Source organism: Populus trichocarpa, chromosome 17 (genome assembly GCF_000002775.5).
Source record: "Populus trichocarpa isolate Nisqually-1 chromosome 17, P.trichocarpa_v4.1, whole genome shotgun sequence".
Classification (NCBI taxonomy): domain Eukaryota; kingdom Viridiplantae; phylum Streptophyta; class Magnoliopsida; order Malpighiales; family Salicaceae; genus Populus; species Populus trichocarpa.
Genome location: NC_037301.2, coordinates 149664 through 170432, shown reverse-complemented (window position 1 = coordinate 170432; position 20769 = coordinate 149664). Strand labels below are relative to the sequence as shown.

The window sequence follows — 20769 nt, the reverse complement described above, 5'->3', positions numbered from 1 at the left end:
TTAAAAAGAAAGAAAAACGCTAAGGAAAAAACACTTTTTCCCGTTAATATTATCTTGTCAGGAGGTGTTCAGTGAATACCCCTTCTTTTTTTTTTTCTTTTTTTTCTTTGATAATCTTCTTTTTTTATATATATTTTAATTCTCAAGAATATGCATTTATGTTGTTAAGGAATGATGGTTTTGCATAAAACAATTATATTTACAATTTCATCAACAATGAAATGTACGTGCCATCAAGAAACAAGCACTGCCTCCTAATCTGCATAATTGACAAGCTAAAATATTATGCTGTATTTTTATTTATTATACAAATAAAAATCTTTATTAGGATAGTTTTAATTAAAGATATTTTCTAAATTACTTTTTTCAAAATTATAATTAAAAATATTTTTAAAAATATTATATTTTTGAATCGCAACCATAAAAACCACCATGATATAAAACAGACTTAAATAGTGTTTAATGTTGTGGTAGAGATTACTTTTTAAAGTGTTTTTTTTCTTGAAAATACATAAAATAATTTTTTTATTTTTAAAAATGTATTCTTAACATCAATACATTATTCAAATTTTTTTAAAAAATTATTCTTTAAAAAACATCGGCTAGTGTTGATCGTTATGGTAGCGGTTACTTTTCAAAGTGTTTTTTCTCAGAAATACATCAAAAAAATATTTTTAACAATAAAACATCAAAAAAATCTGAAAACATAAAATAAAATTAATTTAAAACAAATAATTTTTTTTTCAAAAATATTTTTAAAATATAAAAATAAACCAGCTAAGGGAGTAAAAATAAAAGTGATGAGATAAGCATCGTAAAGCTAACAGCGTGGTTGAAGACTCTTCCATTTACCTTCAAGTACTGATCATGTGGACATGACAGAGGTGGAAAGATGAGTATAAAGAGGGCGACCTCTCGCCAAAACTTCAGAGCTAGCCGGCTATAGAGGAAGAGTGTCAAAGCTAAAGATGAAAGATCGAGACGGCGGAGGTGACGACGACTAGGAAGGTTTCTAAGCAAGGCAATGCTGCACTTGAGGATATGATCATAAGAATACAAATCAAGATGAGTAAGCTTTGCATTAAGAACCATTAATTAATTTGCACTTGACACAACATAAATTATTTTTTCTTGTATCGATCCTGAGGTTTTTTTCAAGTCCCCAGAAAAAAAAAGGAGTAGTTTGTCTTTATCACAACTTTGATAGCTGGAGATTGGTTTTTTAATTCTTTTATATTCATTTTTTCATGTATTTTTTTTAATTATTTCTATAAGCAATTGTGTGCAACTTGTGTATTATTTAATAAAATTAAATGGAATGTAAAAAAAACCAACGTCATTGAAAGCACCATCACATAGTTTAAAAATCAAATTTACAATCATCTAGGTGGGCTTAATGGTAAGAGCTTGAGATCAAGAGATTTATTCCCTTTATAGTCTCAGGTTCGAGTCATGTAGTTTCTCATAGTTACTAGAGGCTTACATGGTCGTTAATTTTAGGGCTCGTGAGATTAGTCGAGGTGCATATAAGTTGGTCCGGACACCACGTTAAACTAAAAAAAAAATCAAATTTGTTTATTATTCAAAGATGTCAATTAAAAACAATTTAATTATAATTCAAGGAGAGTTTGTATAAAGTAGTCGAGAGAACTATCTTATTTAACAGATCCTAAGCCATTGATTTAAAATTAACGATTAGATTTTCATTATAAAATATTCTAAGTCAATGGTGGTGCACCAAACCCACACGCTTCTACCGTTTCTGCCACGTAATTTGTTTTTTTTTTTTTGTGGCTATAAACAATCGCAGCTTATATCAAGAAAGACGTTTTGCGGCTTCCAATCCTCTACTTAATCAGTCTGTTTTTCCAAATTTTAAAATTAGTTATGGTTTTCATGATGAAAATATTAGATAATGATTCTTATTGTTTTTTTATTGATAAAAAACAAGAATTTCTTGTTTCTTTCTCTCATATCATTCTCGACTATTCCAATCTAGAAGAATGACATATGCATTATAATAATCTCAATACATAGTTTAATAGTATGATAACTTCTCCTCGAATGTATTTTAAAAATATATTTAACTCTAAATAGTATAAAATTGATGAATTTTTCTAATGTTTTTGTTGAATAATTAATGAGGTCATGACTCATGACAAACATGTGGCTGCTTCGCAGCTCATATCAATACATGACAAGTCTCTTTTCATTAGTTTCCAGATAGATTAGCAGGATTTGATTAGAGTTGCTATTATCAATGGAGACTGATGGTGGTGCTGGAAATGTTGTGAGAAACAAGAAGTTGATACTCAAAGACTACATCAAAGGTTTCCCAAAAGAATCAGACCTTCATCTAACAACTGAAAGTATAGAATTGAAAGTACCACAAGGTTCAAATGCAGTTCTTGTAAAGGTTCTTTACCTCTCCATTGATCCTTACCAGTATATTCGATCCACGAAGATCGAAAAACCTGGCTACTTCTCTTCCTATTCCCCTGGTTCTGTAAGTCTTACATCTTCCCTTCTTCTCTTCCTTTCATATACAGACGGCCAGACTCAAATTTCCAGGATTGTAGTAACAGACTGACCCTTTTCTGCTGAGAAATTTTTTTTGCAGGTGATGGCCAGTTATGGAGTGGGTAGAGTTTTTGAATCTGGACACTCTGATTTCCAAAAGGGTGATCTTGTTTGGGGAACAACTGGATGGGAAGAGTACAGTCTAATTACAGAACCTGAAACTCTCTTTAAAATCCAACACTCAGATGTACCCTTATCTTACTATTTGGGAGTTCTTGGTAAGTTTTCAAGAATTTGATCAACAAACTGCTGAAAGATTTTGGAGCACTAAAGGTGTTTTTGTGTCTTCTCCATAGGTATGCCTGGTTTGACAGCTTATGTTGGTTTTTATGAGTTCTGTGCTCCCAAGAAAGGAGAGACTGTTTTCATTTCTTCGGCATTTGGTGCAATAGGTCAGCTTGTCGGGCAGCTAGCAAAATTGATGGGCTGCTATGTGGTTGGTAGTGCAGGAAGTCAAGAAAAGGTATTTCATTTTTCTAGAAAATTACATGCTGAGTCCTGATTCGTACATTTACAGAGTTAAACACGCATGACATTAACATCGGGTCTGCTGGCCTGAACTTTCCATGGATTTTTTATAGTGATTTCCAACTTCTCATATCCTATCAAGAGCACATCTCTTGACTCTTGTTGTTTTAGGATAAAGAAAGAAGAAACAGAGTATTGCTACAGACAAATAGAAGATTGAAGCTTAAGTCTGAATCATATTAATTTACTGCTGAGGCATTCAATTTAAAGCTAAAATCATGGTCATAAGATTACGCCATGATCACAATCATGGATACCAAAAGAAATAACTAACATAAAAGAAATAGGAGTCCACATCAGCAGTCCTAAACACGTCTGCTAACAACATCCATTTGTAGCATAACATCAGCTTTTCTTTAACCTGATCTTATTATTTGTTGTCATGACTAGTTTTCTTTCTGTTTTGCATTCAAGATGACCCAGTTTCAACAATTTGCTGTTTCTTGTTTCTAATTTCTTACAAGGTTGATTTGCTGAAGAACAAGCTGGGATTTGATGAGGCATTCAATTATAAAGAAGAGAAAAACTTGGATGACACATTGAAAAGGTCAGGTTTTGCCTTTATCTGTGTTTGATATATATGATTGTGCATGCTTCTTGGCATATTGCAGAAGGTCATCCATCTTATTCCTGCAGAGATAGCTTTCAAAAAATTAGGTATATCACACCTCAAAGCAACAAGACTTAGCTTTCAGCACTTCAAATCTACTGGGCCATCAAATATATCCCAATCTTGAAAGGGTTGACTTTGAATGAAAGATCTCCCGTTAAAAGATATTCGTGTGATGCAGAATCAATTAAAAACCTGCCTGCCCTACTCCAACTACCCACTCACCATGTTATCAACCCTCTATGCAATCTGTCTTGCTAAAGAAATTTGTGGGGTTGGGCTACCAAAATTGTCAACTAGAAATAAAAGAAAAGAAATGCCAAGCTGTGTGATTATTGCAACAGTTATGAAGTGACCAATGTGAGCTTCAAAAAACTCAATCCGCAAGTTCTTGCTGTTGTTTTCGCATCGATTCATTGCAGGCACTTTCCTGAAGGCATTGACATTTGCTTTGACAATGTTGGGGGCAAAATGCTTGATGCTGTACTACTCAACATGAAACTTAATGGCCGCATTGCTCACTGTGGAATGATTTCACAATACACACTGGATGAGCCTGAAGGCATAAAGAACATGATGAACATCATTTATAAGCGGCTTCGCTTGGAAGGATTTGTTGTCACTGATTACTATCACCTCTTTCCCAAGTTCCTAGACTTCATGTTGCCTTGCATTAGAGAAGGGAAGATTGTGTATGTGGAAGACGTATCTGAAGCTCTCGAGAGCTGTCCAGCTGCTCTTGTAGGACTTTTTAATAGCAGCAATCTTGGAAAGAAAGTTGTTATAGTTGCTACAGAATAACAAGCCAACCAAACTGTAGCGTTCTCATGGGCCAATATTGAGAATCGTAAGTATCCTCTTCTTTTATGTGGTTACAAGTCAAATATAATCAATAATGTGGTTGGATTTTTTTATATGTAATTGCTAAACTTGTATTTCGAAAATTACTACATGCAAATTATTTAATATTTAGGAGTGGTTTTTTTTTTTAAAAAAAAAAACATGGGATGCAAACCATAGTTATCTAGGCACAACTCGGCTCGACGGATTGACCTAGAAACTAGGTTTAAAATTGAGTTGATGAGTTGATTTGTGGTTATTTCAAGGGTATTAATAAGATAGTTGTTGGTTGAAATGACTTAAACTTAAGGTATTTTGAGCGTGTTTGGCAGTGTGGTTGCGGGTGCTTTTCAAATAACTTTTCGTGCCGAAATGCATGCCAATGATGTTTTTTTATTTTTTAAAAATCATTTTTGACATCAGCACATCAAAACGATCCAAAAAGTACAAACCGCACTCAATTTTAGCAAAAAAAAAAAAAATTCAAATTTAGACAAAACGCAGGTACAAACGCAATACCAAACGCTCCCTTTTTTGTTAAAAGAAATGCTTCCCTGACTTTTCGACCACCATTATGGTGGTTGGAAACTAGACTTGCATATAGCATAGTGTTTGTGTATTGTTTTTTTTTTAAATAAAATTATTTTGAATGTGTTTAATTTTTAAAGTGATTTTTTTATTTATCTATAATTTTTTTTATTTTTATCTTTTGTATAGATGAACTTTATTTTAGAAATTAAATTAAAATATTTATTTTCAAATAATATTTCTTATATGTTCTGCCTTGCATATTACATTTTTTTCCTTTTATTTTATTTAAATAGTTTAATGTATGTTTATTTCTATTATCGTTTGATTGAATAAAAATTATTTTAATTAATAAAATTTAGCAAACACAACCGGATAAGTATGTCATCTTGCAAGATTAAATATTTGGATCTATACTTGTTTCTTAATTTTTCAAGTTTTATTTTAAATTTATTAACATACATAGTTCTCAATTTATTGTATTACATGTATGCATAACTTTTTTTATTTACACTTAAAAAAAATTAATTATAAAAATACATTAAAAGAACATGCATATATAATTTTTTTTTTTTTAGAAGATAAAAGTATCTCACCCGAGCCGAAATGTAGTTCCCATAACTAGTTACATAACTATGTTGTAAATTGCCATAATTGAATAAGCCTTTGAAAGGGAAAGAGAAGAGAGCAGAAAAGGGTTCTTATTTTGGTTTGGGCAAAACCCAACAACAAAGAAAACAAGAGAAATATTCTAACACTCGTATAAGAGCCCAGCAAGTTATAATCTGAAATTATTAGCTAGACGACAAACCCAAATTAATCCTCCATGGAAGGTGGAAAAGCCTGTGTAAGTCGATATATAGAACCCAACATGAATATAATAGACCTTGAACACTAAAACTGGCCATGATAGTGTGTGATGGACTTGCACTAATGGTCTAATATCACTCTCATTACTTATGTGCTAGGCTACTGCTGTGGAAGTCACAATAATAAGCTTGCCAAGGAAACAAATACAGATCAAAAGCGACTTCCGATCAGTGCTCAGGTGCGTGTTTATTAGCCCACAACCTCTCCCAAAAAAAGAAAAAAGAAAAAAAAAGGACACAGCAAACATCATACCAAGTTATCAACTCACTCGAGCGGCTAAATCCAGCGTTTTGCATTAGCTCTTGAGAACAGGCTCAGAAGGAAGGGATAAGTTCCTGGGTAAATAATGCTATATTAAAATTGCAAAAAAGAAAGAGGAAAAAAAGTCTCATAAGACTTATGGACGTACTGCTCTGATGTTAAAAAGGTGTCCCTATCTTGAACAAATTGTAATGCCTTGCTCACAATGTACCTGCCTTGTAAAAAGCCATGAAAGCCAGCAAAAAAAAAAAAAAAAAAAAAGCAACAATTGTCGCTGTGAACAGCACCACGAGCCAAAGGGTGCATTAGTCACACTGCATCTGGCTTCCAAACAGCAACCAAAAAGAAGAAAAGGGAAAAATAAACTGTAGCTGTGAATAGTAACATGAGTCGAGGGCCACAGTGTTTCGGCCTTCCAATGAAAACCCAGCGATGCCACACCCGACCACGACAAAAGAGAACCCAGACGAAGCCAGACCAAATACAAAATTAAGCCAGCCGACAAAAACTCCAGAATACATCAGCAGGCTATGTGTTTGAGAACTGTGCCAATCCACATTTCTTTAATTCTCGGTGAACAGGATGTATGGCACATGCTTTAGCTTTAGCTTTTGTTTTTTAATTTTAATATTTTTATTATTAAAAAATAATATAAATCATATCCTAAAATTTTATTTAATAATTTAAGTTATTAGATTGAGATGATTTTTTGATATAGTATTAAAACCTTGATAACCAAGCGAATTCAAATCTTACCGTCTTCATTTATTTGATAAAAATTAAGCATAAAATAATGTAGGTCTGTGCAAATTTCAAGTTCAAAGAGCTTTCACTTGAGAAGGTGTGTTAGAGAATAATATAAATCATATCTTAAAACCTCATTTAATAGCTTAAATTATTAGGTTAAGATGATTTTTTATCAATTATAAATGCATTCATTACACATGCCTCGCCAAGTCATCAATTACTTTCAATGTTGTAGTTTGTACTATTGTTAATTTAAGAAAAATATTTTTTGTTAGAATTTAAAATATATATTTTTAGTTAAAACTGTCATTTAATGAATCTTAGAGAATAAAATATATAAAAGCATAATATTTTAGTTTCTATAAAATGAAGATTTAAAAAATAATTATATACAAAAACCAGAACAACAGGCAAAAGCTATTTAGCTAGCCTAATCTTTGATATGCCCGCACAAGCAGTGTCCCTTTTGTTGATAATGCAAGGGCCGAGTATAGCCTCCACTGTACGTAGCAATCTAGATGGAAAGTCGGGTTGTGAAGGTAATTCCGTCATTTTGTGTTTTTAACACAAGAATCCTGCCGATCATGATGATCTTCTTAAATGAGGGCCAACAGGTTCCTTTCTTGAGGTGGGATGAGGACATCATGAGTAGGTACAAAATGGACCTGGTTGAAAATATTCAGCCTTTAAGTGACTGTCCAAAATTCAACACACAGATGTGCCTCTTTCCTATTATACTGGAATTCTTGGTTAGCTTTTTTTATTTTTCTTTTTCGTCTCAATTGCATCTGTGTTAAGGTTAGGTTACTGTAGTGCTCCTAAAATACATACATGGCTGGCATGTGTGAACTGCAGTTTCCCTTTTGACATCCTTAGCTGATATGATATTATGCTAGAAAACTTGCAAAATGCGACAACTAGGTACCATAAAACTCAAGGTCCCAGAACCAGAATGTAAGAATGGGATTCTTGTAAAGAATTTTATTAGTCATGCGATCCCTACATGAAAGGCCTAATGACAAACCTCCAAGGCATTCCCATTGATCCGTCTAAGCCTGCTTTGATCAGTTATCGTATACCCATATGAGTTTTATCTCTGTTTCTATTTGCCTTTCAAGTAAAAATTTGGATTCTGTCTGCCGTTTTGTGACATGGGATTGATTTTAAAGCTACATTGAAGTGAAACTATCGGATTCTTATGCAAGTCTTGTGTCAAATTACAGGACTGAAATGGCTAAGAGTCAAGAAGGTGGTAATTTTAAAGAGTCTAGATGAATTCATGTTGTAGAATGATTGGGTTTCTTATGTGTGTTTGTGTGGTTACTGAATTAATTGGTGACACTTGGATTCTTGAAATCATGCAAATGCAGCCTACTGGTGGGCGAGGAGTTGCTAAAGGATTGGATTCAAGACATACAAATTTCAAGAACAATATAGTCTTATTACAGAAACACAGACACTAATCGCAATCCATGACCAAGATGTGCCTTAATCTATTTTTAAGGTTCTGTTTATGAAATTCAGAGCACTGTTTTGAGATAACAAACAGGTTTGAAAAAATAATTCCTTATTTTCTTTTCGACAATTTTCGAAATCAAATTATTGAGCTTGGAGATTGGTAAATTGAAATTTATTCAGCAGGAGGACGCTCTGAACCAAATGCTGGAGTAGACAAAGAAGTCCTTGCATCATCCTGTGGACTGTTAGCACCAGGAGCAGTAGTACCAAACAGAGTGGAACCAAATGTAGGAGCAGGAGTTGAACCAAATGCTGGAGCAGGAGTTGAACCAAATGCTGGAGCAGGAGTTGAACCGAATGTTGTCTCAGATGAAGTATTTGCAGCACCTTGTGCTGTCCCAAACAGAAACCTGGCAGGGCCACCGCTTCGCTTACTGCAGAAACGTCCATATTCCTTGCAGCACGAGCATGGGAAAGTCGTTTTGCGTCTTGGACAAGAATCAGAATGCCCAAGGTGCAGACAATAGGAGCATCTAGATGTGGGCTGCCATTCATACTCAACCTTTTGATCATAGCTGTAGCCCTTGTCATCCTCAATGGTGACTGAATCAGGTAACATCTTATCAAAATCCACTTCGACACAAACTCTTGCAAAGCACAATGTCTCTCTTGATGCTGTTACTGTATCAGCAAACAAAGGTCTGCCCACCAAACTTGCAATCTTACCAAGTGCCTCAGGAGACCACAGATGCAACCTCAGATTCGGTAACCTAATCCAAATCGGTGCTGACTTCAACTCTTCGATTTCCAAGCTCATATCACGACTCCATGGCTTTAAAATAAAAGGTTTCCTACCATCATAAAACCTTGGACCCTCACCCAATGCCAACTCCTTGCCATGAACAGATTCAAAATCCAAGACAAAAACTCCTGACCCTTGTGAATATACCTTAACATTCCCATATTTTCTCCACTCCGAGTCGATTAAATTGTTGATAAACTTGTTGAAAGAAGGCGGACCGAAGGTTGAATCATGGCCAAGAAAATAGGCAACCACAGCGTTTTCCCATCTTTTAAACTCCGACGCAACATCCTCTTCATTAACGAGGGCCAATTCCTTTCCATTCTTGGCCACAGGTTCTACGAACTTCAATTCCATCCTCTTATGCAATCTGAATATTCAAGTAGCGTTTGATTTATGTTCCAGGACAGGACAAGACAGAAGGGATAAGAAGTTTGATTGATGTTTCAGGAGAAGAGAAGGGATATTGAGATGGAACAGATCGCAAAGAAATTCAAGAAAGGAAGTATCACAGGGCTAGATGTCAAGGAAAATAGAAAAGCTAGACGAAAGTAGGATCTGGAATCAAAGATGTTGCAAGGTGGGTGGGACTATGTGTTCCCTGCCATGCACATGTATATATATAGGAACTCAGGTCGGTAGGTGTTGGCGAGAAGGAAAACCAAAGCACAAAGCCTAAGCTCAACGCTAACTAATCGAAATTACAAAGCCTCAGTTTGACGCAAACGAGTGGAACATGGGGGATGATGTGATGTGTGGTCCCAATACTCTTTATCTTAAAACAAATAAATAAATAAATTATTACTTGATATTCATTTGATTTTTTCTCACACTCCGTTTGTTCACTAAGATCGTGGTTCATATTATATTTCAAGCCGGTTTTTAAAAATATCTTTTGTTTTAAATATATTAAAATATTTTTTTAAAATTTTTATTTTATTTTTAACATCTACCTATATTAAAAATATATCAATTTTATAATTTTATAACGAAACAGTAATTTTAAAAAATAAACAATCTCACTCTCAAATACATTGGAAAATACTTTATAATATTTAAAGTGTTTGCTTATTTTAAACTCTCTTTTAGCTGGAAAATAATTTTTTTAAGTGATTTTTTTCAAAAATAAATTTCTAAAAAATAAATTATTTTTTGATGATTGGTAGTATCATGAAAAATAAATTGGAAACTACTTTATAATATTTGGATATATCATAGAAAATGAGTTGGAAAATAATTTATTAATGTTTTAATATTTTTTTTTCAAGTTTATCATATATATATAAAATATTAAATATAAATATTTAATCAGAGATCTAAAAAGTATAATGATGGTTTTTTTTATTATATCATATATATATATATATATAGCTTATTTTATAAAATATAATTAAAGATATCATATAATATTATAGATATATAACCTTGTGAAATATTTTTTAAGTAAAACCTATTATATAATTTTTTTAATTTTAAAAGCTTAAATTTTTTTTTCATATTAAGAAAACCAAATTAGTTAATGGTATTAAGTAAGAGTTAGATATTTGGAATTTTTTTTTTGTATGAAGATTTTTTTAAAAGATAAATAGATACAAAAATATTTTGATGGGTTTTTTTTTTATATAAATATTGTTTTTTTTAAGGGTATGGGCAATTATCCCTTTAATATATATCAAATAAGCATTATGAAATAAATATAAATATCTTACATCTAACATAGTCATGCATAAATATTAAGTTTTGATGTCATACACGTACATATTAGTTCAAATTAACAAACATAAATATGCTAGATCAAATTAAACAAGTAAGCATATTTGTCAAATAACAAACATAAACTTTCTTATCATAGTAAAATCATTTTAGTAATCAAGTCTCCAGTAGTGTTGGTTCATAAAATTCTAAACCTAAATTTTCATCAAATTAACATTTTTTTGCCATAAATTCTTTTGTCAACATTTCATTTTGGACCAAGTGATCAAATGCATCCCCAAGAGTGATATTATCAAAGCCTTCAATTTTCATCACTTCTGTATATAGCTCGTTAACATCAAGTTGATTTTTGCTTAGGCTTTGAATTGCAAACGCTACATCTCCAATCTTTTTAGATAATTTTTCAACACAATCATCTTCATACATGTGATTTCTCTTTCTATATTGCCTCTTTTGTACACTAGAGAAGGATGTCTTTTTTCCTTTTAAAATTTATTCATATTCTCCTTCATTTTCAATTGAAATCGATTGCGTTTTAGTGTTCTCTTCCAGGTTGATATCAACATATGATTTGGTATAATTTTTTATTGCCATGTCTTTTCCAACAACAATTGTCATTGCCTCATACATATCAAGTTTTTTATTGAGATACTTGTCATGATTTGGATGTGTTTGTTCATAGAGTTTAGAATATATATTTTTTTAGTTCATTGTATAAAATTTTGGAAACAAAAGTAAATATAAAAATTCAAAGAGTATAATATTTATCATACATTTACTTCTTCATCATATACATCTTTCGAAACTGTAATCATTTTCAAACAATCATCCCAATCAAAACCACTTTTATTTTTAAGTTTGGTTATTATTTCTCATTCTTTTTTCACAGTTTTGAGATGATTGTCCATATACTTAGCTCGCATTGCACGTTGAACTTTTGACTAATTTCTATAGCCACCTTAACAAAAGATTCTGCTTTAAATGTGGAAGAAAGCTTGTTTCCTTTAAGTGCCTCCTCGGCTAATATGTCAAGTAACATGTGAGATATAGGCTTAGACCATGTGAAGTGCTTACCCTTGTATTTTTCATTCTATGTGGTACTTATTTCTACAAAAAAAATTATAAATTTATACAAAATAAAAGCATACAATATTTAGATTTAATAAATTTTATACAAAAACTACAATTAATATTTAAAAAAAATACATAAAATACATAAAAAATTATAATAAAGTCAACAAGCAATCCAAATACATAACAATGATAATATAAACTCAAGAAACACATAATAAAAACAAACACATATAATTAACACTCAATTACTAGTTTCTTTAAGTGTTATAATCATTTCACATGGTTGATACAATCATTTCTCTTTTTGTTATTCACTCCATATTCTCTTCCCTATTCTTCCGTTGACTTAAGTTGAATGTTTGTCTTATTGGTTCACTTTCCAAACATATTTCTTCCATAAAAAAGTCACAAGGATCAACTCTCATTATGCGATTATGAATAATACAACATGTAAGCACAACATCTACTTGTGTTTCATAAGACCAAAAAGATTTTCCATCAATTGATCTAAAACAAATCTTCAAAATACCAAACCCTCACTCAATAACGGTTCTCAATGAAGAGTGTCGAAGATTAAATAACTCCTTTTTATATTTTGGTGAATGTTCTGTAAACTCATTCAAGTGATATCGAACTCCATGAAAAAGAGAAATGATTCATTTTCGAATACCGTAACTAGCATCACCAAGATAATATTTCCCTATAAATTAAAAAAAAAACTATTGTTATCTTTATCCAATTAGACATTTTATATGTTTATTACATATAATAAATACTTTATTATATACCTTATGGAATTTTTAGAACATTAGGTCTTTATAGTGCATCACCTAAAACCCGTGAATCGTATGCACTTCCTTCCTAGCCAACTAAAACATCTATAAACTTCAAATCAAAAGTTATAGATGCTAAACTATTTTATATTGTTCCTTCCTTTTGACCTCGAAACTTTCCTTGAATCTCAACAAGAACATTTGCAGGAACATGGGTATCATCAATTGCTCTCACACAATCCTATATAAACATGAAAAAATAATTTATAACCTTTTCTTCTAGATGTAATTAATTAATGTATAAAAATATTGGTATTGTTCTCATACCTTAAAATAAGGATAGAATCTGCGATTATTCATTATCTCTGCGGGAATTATATCCACTAGGTCTTTAATAAGGTGTTTGTATAACTTAAGAACTGTTTTTAATACAATTCTAAAGTAACAATGAATAGTTTCAACAGGCCTATAGTATATACTACTAATAAAACAAAATTTTTTGTTTCGGCCTACAATCTGTAAGAACATAATTACTTGCTTCCTAATAGACACATTTTGAGTTGATCGTAATAGGTCACAACTTGTGAGAACATCACACAAATTATATAATACAACTGGTTTCATACGAATTTTTTCAATGCAATGTCTATCACCTCGATTCAAAATGCTATCAATATAGAATTATCGTTGAGCAATTGCATTTATACGTGGTTCTTTTGGTATATAAATTATATTTCTTTCTTGTTCAATAATAGCTACCCCTGTAGCTATAACAGTTACAGCTGCTCTCATACATGCTGCATAAATAATCTTATTATCCATAACAAGAAAATAAAGTTTTCTTATCAGAAAACCTAAAAATTTAGGGAAATAAACATTAAAAAAACATATCAAATACTTACACATTTAATACAAGAAATTATGCTCAAACTGACATACATTATAAATTAAAAAGTTAGAAATAAAATGAGCTGACAAGGTATAATAGTTATGGCAATGATATCTGATCTTCTAAACAAACAAGGCTTTAAAGTAGATTATTTTATAAATTCTCAATCCTTCTGTTTCATGGTATGAAAATATAATTTTCTTGCAAAACCTTTACTTAAACTTAATATCATTGTCATCTCTATTCATTTACCTCAAAATACCTAACAGAAAATGCATATCATCAACAGAGAAGCAAGCTTTAATCATGGAAATACAGAGTTTCTCGCCAACACCAAATAAATTATCGGGAATCAAAATTTTTAGTTAAGCGGAAGATAAGGAGAAGGAGAGCCCAAGGTAGCATCTCACGCTGCGCACTCCAGGAGTGTTCGCAATGTCGCTGAGAAGTTATTAGTAATTGTCACACCAGAAAATAATGGGAATTGACAGTGTGTTTAAAGTCAGGTTTTATAAGGGGTAAGGAGTTGAAGAATTGGAGGGCAATATTGAGGTTGAGATAAGGGTGGTTATTAAATAGGGAGGAAACATGGGAAGGGGTCAAATTTGAGATTAGCTTCTGGAAATAAATGTGTTTTTTTTTTCCATTTAGGATGGGAGAGGAGAGATCATAAGGTGGGTTAGGTTCTACAGGATGAGAAGCAATTGAAGAAGAAGGAGAGGAAGAGAAACAAATGGAGTGGAATTGAAAGCAGATCTGATGGAAAATTTAAAGAAAAACATAACATGAATTGAAAGAAAAGATATGGAAAACTCATACTTTCCTATTTAAACAAACATAAACATATAAATGAACATGAAAAAAAAGAGCTTTGTTGTTAGGTAAAGCAATGAGTCTCAAAAAAGTTATGAGAGAAAGTAAAGTAGAAAAGGCAAAAATAAGCCAAAACCAACCAAAAACAAATATTTCCTACCACAAACGACACCATAATTGTTAAGCAAAAGCAAAATAGGACATAGGAGCATAGAGAATATTTGGTGAGAGGTATAGATTGTGAAAAAGGCAAGAACAGGGACATGCTAGAGAGGGAGATCATCAAGACATAATGTAATGGGAGTGGGGAGATCAATTGGAATTGAAAATGGTTTGGAAAACTTAAACCAACTCTTATAATCAATTGTATAATCCTAAATAAAACAGAGCATGAGATTGTTGTGTTTTTTTCACAGAAACCAAAAACACAGCAAATTAACAAGATCACAAGATTTATGCCATAATTATAACTACAAATCTAAACAAAAAAGAGGAAAACATAAGGCAAATAATAGAAAGACATTTGAGGAAGAAGAATTACCTGAAATAAGAGAATTCAATATGCTTCAATGGAGATTGTTGCAGATAACAGAAAAAACAATTATAATGATTTTGTTTCTACTAAAGAGATTTGAGAGAAAAGGAGGGATTTGAATTAGTTCCATGAAAGTATTTTTAAAGTAATTTATGTCTTATATATTTTGTAAAGAAAAGAAAGTGTTTTCTAAGAATAGAAAAGAAAAATACTTTCTTAACATAAAGGTTTAATTTTTTATTTTTTTTACTAGAATTCAATTTTTTTTTACTAAATTTTTATGAGTTTACCAAACATAAAAAGGTAAAGAAAATGGTTCTGAAAACATATAAGGCCTTAATACACAGTGTGGTTTTTGTTTTACGACATCATATATTTGAAAGTATTAAAAAAAAATTATTTGTTTATTTAACACAGAAATATTAGGAAAGATAACTTGTCCTTAAAATCGCCCACCTAAAACATCACTCCTATGACCAGTTGTCCATTAACAGACCACTCTCCTCTGTCTACATTACATAGACAAACTGAAGCAACGACTGTGAAGTGAAAAATGGAGAGTGATGATGGTGAAGTGGTGAGCAACAAGCAAGTGATCTTCAAGGACTACGTGTCTGGTGCTCTTAAAGAGTCAGACATGTACATCACTACTAGTACTATCAGACTCAAGGTCCCAGAAGATTGTACTAATGGTGTTCTTGTAAAAAATCTTTACTTGTCTTGTGATCCTTACATGAGAATCCGAATGAGAAACTTTCAGGGCTCTTATTTTTCTCCCTTGAAGCCTGGTTCGGTGAGTTACCTTAGATCCATTTGAGTTTTATCACTGTTTCTCTTTCTTTTAGCATGTTTTGAAGTAAAGATTGCATTTTTCAATTTGTTTCAGCAATTGAGTTTTTGTAATTAATTTTGTAACATGGTTTTGTTCTTAATTATACAATGAAGCTGTAGCTTTTGTGGATGTTTTGTGTAAATTCACTTGCTTTGAAGTGGATGGAAATTATGGAGAGAATAGCTTACTTTAGCTCATAAACTAATAGATTTTGTTGGTTGTGTGTCACTGAAGTAAGATGTGACATTTTTTTTGCTTGGAATTTGTATGAATGTAGCCTATAAGTGGGCGTGGAGTGGCTAAAGTTTTGGATTCAAGGCATCCGGATTATAAAAAGGGAGACTTCATTTGGGGAATCACTGGATGGGAAGAGTACAGTCTGATTACAGCAACAGAGACACTATTTAAAATCCATGACACAGATGTGCCCCTTTCCTATTATACTGGAATTCTTGGTAAGCCTTTTCGGCTTTTGTAACTGTTCTATTTATGAAATCAGATCATTGTTGGTGCTAATAAGTTGATTGAATTTTTTAATTTTTTGTTTGATTTTTTGAGAATTCTAGAACACCAAACTATTGTGTTTGGAACTCTGTAAAGTTTGAGTTGAATAGGGTGTGGGAAGCTTACAATTGTTATGATTATGTTGAAGATGATATGTGGCTCAAGCGAAATGAGACCCACATCTTATAGTGTGTATGGTGTAGGGCTGTTATTGATTCTTCTAGTCATGTCAGGATATTAATTTGCTGGCTAAAATGCGATACATTGTGTCCTGAGAGTAGACATGCTTGCCTTTTATCTCTTCAGATGCTTCTTTGTCTTGATTCATCATTCGGTATGGTCAATGATCTCAGAAAATGATTTCACGATACTGGCTGTTGTTCATCAACCTTTTGAGGTCTAGAAGGCCATGCGGCGGTTCTTAACCTCACAAGGTTCAGGGCAACTAGGGTGAGACACTGCTGATATAGATATTACCGTAACTATCATTGGTTTCCATTATGATTTCTTCTTCTAGGAATGCTGGGTTTGACTGCTTATGCTGGCTTCTATGAAATATGCTCTCCTAAGAAAGGGGAGTTTGTTTTCATATCAGCAGCCTCTGGTGCAGTTGGTCAACTTGTTGGGCAGTTTGCAAAGTTGTTAGGTTGCTATGTTGTTGGAAGTGCTGGAAGCAAAGACAAGGTATGTCTCCTTAGTGAATGTTTAGGTTATTAGTGTTTTTCCTGCTTTATTTGGCACTGCTTCTCGGTCTAATCTGATGCTGTTGCTTTTCAAAGTCTGGAACACAATAAAACTTGGAATTGCAAACCTGCTTGAATAATTAGTTATTATACAAAAGACTGAAAAGCTCTTTTCTAGTTAGAAAGCTGGTCGAATGCTGCCAAATGGCAAGCAAAATATATTAACTGGAAGAGCCAGAAAAAGATGGTACATGAATGTTCTATTCGATAGGTTCCGGGGAGTTTCAGTGTCACACAAATCTTAGGCACCATGAAAAGGAGGGTGTTTCTTGCATCCAAACATATTCTCTTGAAAGCTTACTCTTCTAATATTGTACCAATAAGGATCTAAGTTTGTAAGTAGCCTACAAGTAAATGCATTCTAATCAGTTTCCAAAAAACAACATCTGAATGGCCTAGAAAACACAAGACTTGCAGAAAACACCAGCATTTGACAAAGATTTTACATCCTTTTGTCCGTAGGAAATTTTAAGGTTAGTCCTTTTGTCCATTTGAATTTTCTGTCGTTCCATTACTTGGAAGTTGCAATGAACAAGTATCTGGACATCCAGTTCCTTTTACAATACTCTGTCTATTTCATGGTTAGAAGCTTGTAAAAAATCTTGACTGAATTTAGGGATAAAATTTTGTTAGACAAGGATATTGTTTTGCTTGATATTTTTCTTTCAGTCTGAATTTTGGGGAAAAACATGGATAGCATGTAGTTCAGTAAGTGAGAGATATGGTGCTGAGTAGTTCTGTAGGCTGTCCTAGATCATTTTCATGGCCTGCATCAGCTCACTAGGCTTCCCATTACAATTTCCATTATTGTATATGCTTACCTTTTTCGTGCATGACAAAGTAGGTAAACTTGCAAGTTATAAGAGGATCAAATGGCTCTCCCTTTGTGTCATGGAAGTTAAATAGATAATTGTCATCCTAGTATTTATTCTTCTGTCAAAGTGAAGCAAGCAATCTCATTAATTAGCTTCTTTTTTATTTTTGTTTTCTTGACCTTTACATCTCCTATCCTCTCATTTCTGTAATATAAGGTTGATTTGTTGAAGAATAAGTTTGGCTTTGATGATGCTTTCAACTACAAAGAAGAGCTGGACTTGGATGCAGCTTTGAAAAGGTTAGTGGTACAATTTGCTTAAACTGGACCTGTAGTGGTAAAATGGAACCCTACTAAAATAAATTGTATACAGCTGTAAGATGTCAGGAAAAAAAACCTGTAACATCTGTTTCAAGCTGTGAAAGAAGGCATCTTAAACTGGTTAAAGAAAGAGGTGGTGGATTTTGTATGGTCTGCTTTATTGCCTTGAAATTCCTATTCACTGGGCCATGGTAAGGGATTCATATGATATTCCAGTGGTGCAAGGGAGTCTAATTTTTTATGTTTATGGCTTTTAGTCGGCATAGGTAACCCAGGCAGTTGAAATTTCTATGGTGCTGCTAATCTATTTAGTTGGTAAACCAAAAAATTTTTCTTTTTGACATTTCCCCTTCAAGTTATTTGAGGGTAAAATCTTAAAACGAAATTTGCTCTATCATTTGGCAGGTACTTTCCTGATGGCATTGATATTTACTTTGAAAATGTTGGAGGAAAAATTCTTGATGCAGTACTACTCAACATGAGGGTCCGTGGGCGAATTTCTGTTTGTGGAATGGTCTCACAATACAATCTCGAGCAGCCGGAAGGTGTTCATAACTTGATGCATCTTGTGCTGAAACGCATTCATATGGAGGGTTTCTTGGTCTATTATTTCTTTCACCTTTTCCCAAAATATCTAGACATGGTTCTGCCTTACATCAAACAAGGAAAGATTGTGTATGTTGAAGACATAGCAGAAGGCCTTGAAAATGCTCCAGCGGCTCTAACTGGACTCTTCGCCGGTCGCAATATTGGAAAACAAGTGGTTGCAGTTTCTCGTGAATGACTTTTTTAACACTTGCATTTTACTTCGATCATGTTCATTGCTGTTTGTCGAAGTATTATTCCTATTGCCATGTGTTATATATTCCTAAACATTTACAATACTTGCATCTGGGAGGTTTCCATTCATGCTCAACCCTTGCTCTATAGAAACCATGCTCATCTTCAACAAGAACATCAGATGGTAACTCCGAACGACCGTTCACTTGGACACAAATTCTTGGAGATTGAAGTCTCCCACTTGAAGGAGTTAATAATTTTAACATTAAATATTAGTTCCAAGGCTTCAATATGATTGAAAGGTTTCCCTTAAAAAAAACCAAGGAGCTTGGTCTAACTTGCTGCCTGCTTTCTAATTTTCCGAAAGTTAAAAAACTCCGGATTCTAGTGAATGTTACTTAAGTGTAAATTAAAATATTTACATAAATATTTTAATGTAAATGTAATGTAACTTGATATTATACTTATGGGTAATTTTTAAAAATATTTTTTATTTTATAACAAGTTCTTGTTGTTGTTTTTGCATCGATTTATTACAGGTACTTTCCTTGTTAAGTCAATTCTAAAAAATTTTAAAAAAAATTGTTTAAAAAATATAGTTTTAGTTTATTAAAATTTGTTTTGAAAAAAAAAACTAAAATGAAGTAATTTTGGGATAAACTAGATCAACCTGCCAACTTATGAGTTAATTCTTTCAAACATCAATATGACTTATAACTAAAAGGTATATAAAACTAAAAGGCGTTAGTTTTTAACTATAGCTAGCATTATTCATATACTCACAAAACATTGTAAAACTCCTAGTAATTTATTTTTGTCCTCAAAGTTTAATTTCAGGCTTTTAAATCCTAATTTAAAGCCAATTGCTTTAGATTTCATAGTCAAAGGTAAAATTGGAAGAAAATAGGCCATAAAAAAAAACCATCAAACATAGATAACGTACCATAGATTTCAAGAAAATTATATTTAGACCCTCAAACTTTCAAAATAACATAAATTATACAATTTAGATCCCTTGAAGTTTAAAAAATTCAATTTTTGTACTAAAGTTTATTTATGTTATTTTTCAATCTTTGATTAAAGAGAGGAGGTAGAGAAAGGTTGCTGAATTCTGGTGATGAGAGAAAAAGACATCGTTCAAGCCATTTCTGACCACCAAAATGGATTTTTTTGTGTCCACGGATTCCATGAGATGAGAGAAGTTTAATGGTGATTTTTTGATTTCTCAATATTTCATGAAAAGATAGATCTAGGCCAAGAAAGATAAATCTAAACCAATTTAATTATTGGTTTTTGGATCCTTTTTGGGTGTTTTGAGTTGATGGATTAGTTTGTGGGTCTTTCAAGAATGTTAGTAAGGTGTTCGTTTTGTTAAAATAGCTTAAAATTGGGTTTTTCCCCAAAAGAAATGCTTCCCTAACTTTGTGAGCATCATTATGGTGAGCATAAACTAGGCTTGCAGGCAACACGTCGTCTATGTATTTTATTTCAAAAAATAAGGGTGGATGACAAGTTATCTGTCCCTTTAAAATTTTATTTTTTTAAAAAAATAGGTGCGGGGGCTTGAGCTTGAAGGCCCACCCATATGCTAGGGCTTTTCCTTGCCATGCCTACGCGCCTAGACTATTTGTTTTGCTCTTTTTTTTCTTTTAATATTGCTCATATGTGATTTTTTTTATTTGCTTATTTAACCTTTTTTGGATAGATATTTTTATAAAATTATTTTGTATGTGTTTAATTTTTGAAGTGATTTT

General features: G+C 32.4%; 3 protein-coding genes across 8 annotated transcripts in view; 2 read left to right on the top strand and 1 right to left on the bottom strand.

Moving 5' to 3' along the window:
• Positions 1–6967, top strand: part of LOC18109598 (2-alkenal reductase (NADP(+)-dependent)) — an 86861-nt gene extending 79894 nt beyond the window's left edge. Inside the window, exons 1-6 of one of the 3 annotated variants that reach the window (XM_024592617.2) lie at positions 1967–2506; positions 2621–2798; positions 2877–3043; positions 3573–3655; positions 4141–4565; positions 6055–6967. In XM_024592617.2, coding sequence (XP_024448385.1) covers positions 2261–2506; positions 2621–2798; positions 2877–3043; positions 3573–3655; positions 4141–4519 — 1053 coding nt within the window. In that variant the 5' untranslated portion in view covers positions 1967–2260 and the 3' untranslated portion in view covers positions 4520–4565; positions 6055–6967. Of the gene's footprint in view, positions 1–1966; positions 2507–2620; positions 2799–2876; positions 3044–3572; positions 3656–4140; positions 4691–6054 lie in introns of those variants that run through there. The other 2 variants (XM_002323876.4, XM_052448400.1) reach the window with 2 other exon arrangements.
• Positions 6968–8353: 1386 nt separating this feature from the next.
• Positions 8354–20769, bottom strand: part of LOC127904492 (uncharacterized) — a 22205-nt gene continuing 9789 nt past the window's right edge. Inside the window, exon 2 of the mRNA XM_052448410.1 lies at positions 8354–9121. Within this exon, the coding sequence (XP_052304370.1) occupies positions 8595–9121 (527 nt within the window). The 3' untranslated portion in view covers positions 8354–8594. The remainder of the gene's footprint in view (positions 9122–20769) is intronic.
• LOC18106420 (2-alkenal reductase (NADP(+)-dependent)) overlaps positions 15466–20769 on the top strand; it is a 22867-nt gene continuing 17563 nt past the window's right edge. Inside the window, exons 1-5 of one of the 4 annotated variants that reach the window (XM_006372280.3) lie at positions 15466–15814; positions 16131–16308; positions 16875–17041; positions 18132–18214; positions 18641–19151. In XM_006372280.3, coding sequence (XP_006372342.2) covers positions 15575–15814; positions 16131–16308; positions 16875–17041; positions 18132–18214; positions 18641–19019 — 1047 coding nt within the window. In that variant the 5' untranslated portion in view covers positions 15466–15574 and the 3' untranslated portion in view covers positions 19020–19151. Of the gene's footprint in view, positions 15815–16130; positions 16309–16874; positions 17042–18131; positions 18215–18640; positions 19152–20769 lie in introns of those variants that run through there. The other 3 variants (XM_052448406.1, XM_052448403.1, XM_052448405.1) reach the window with 3 other exon arrangements.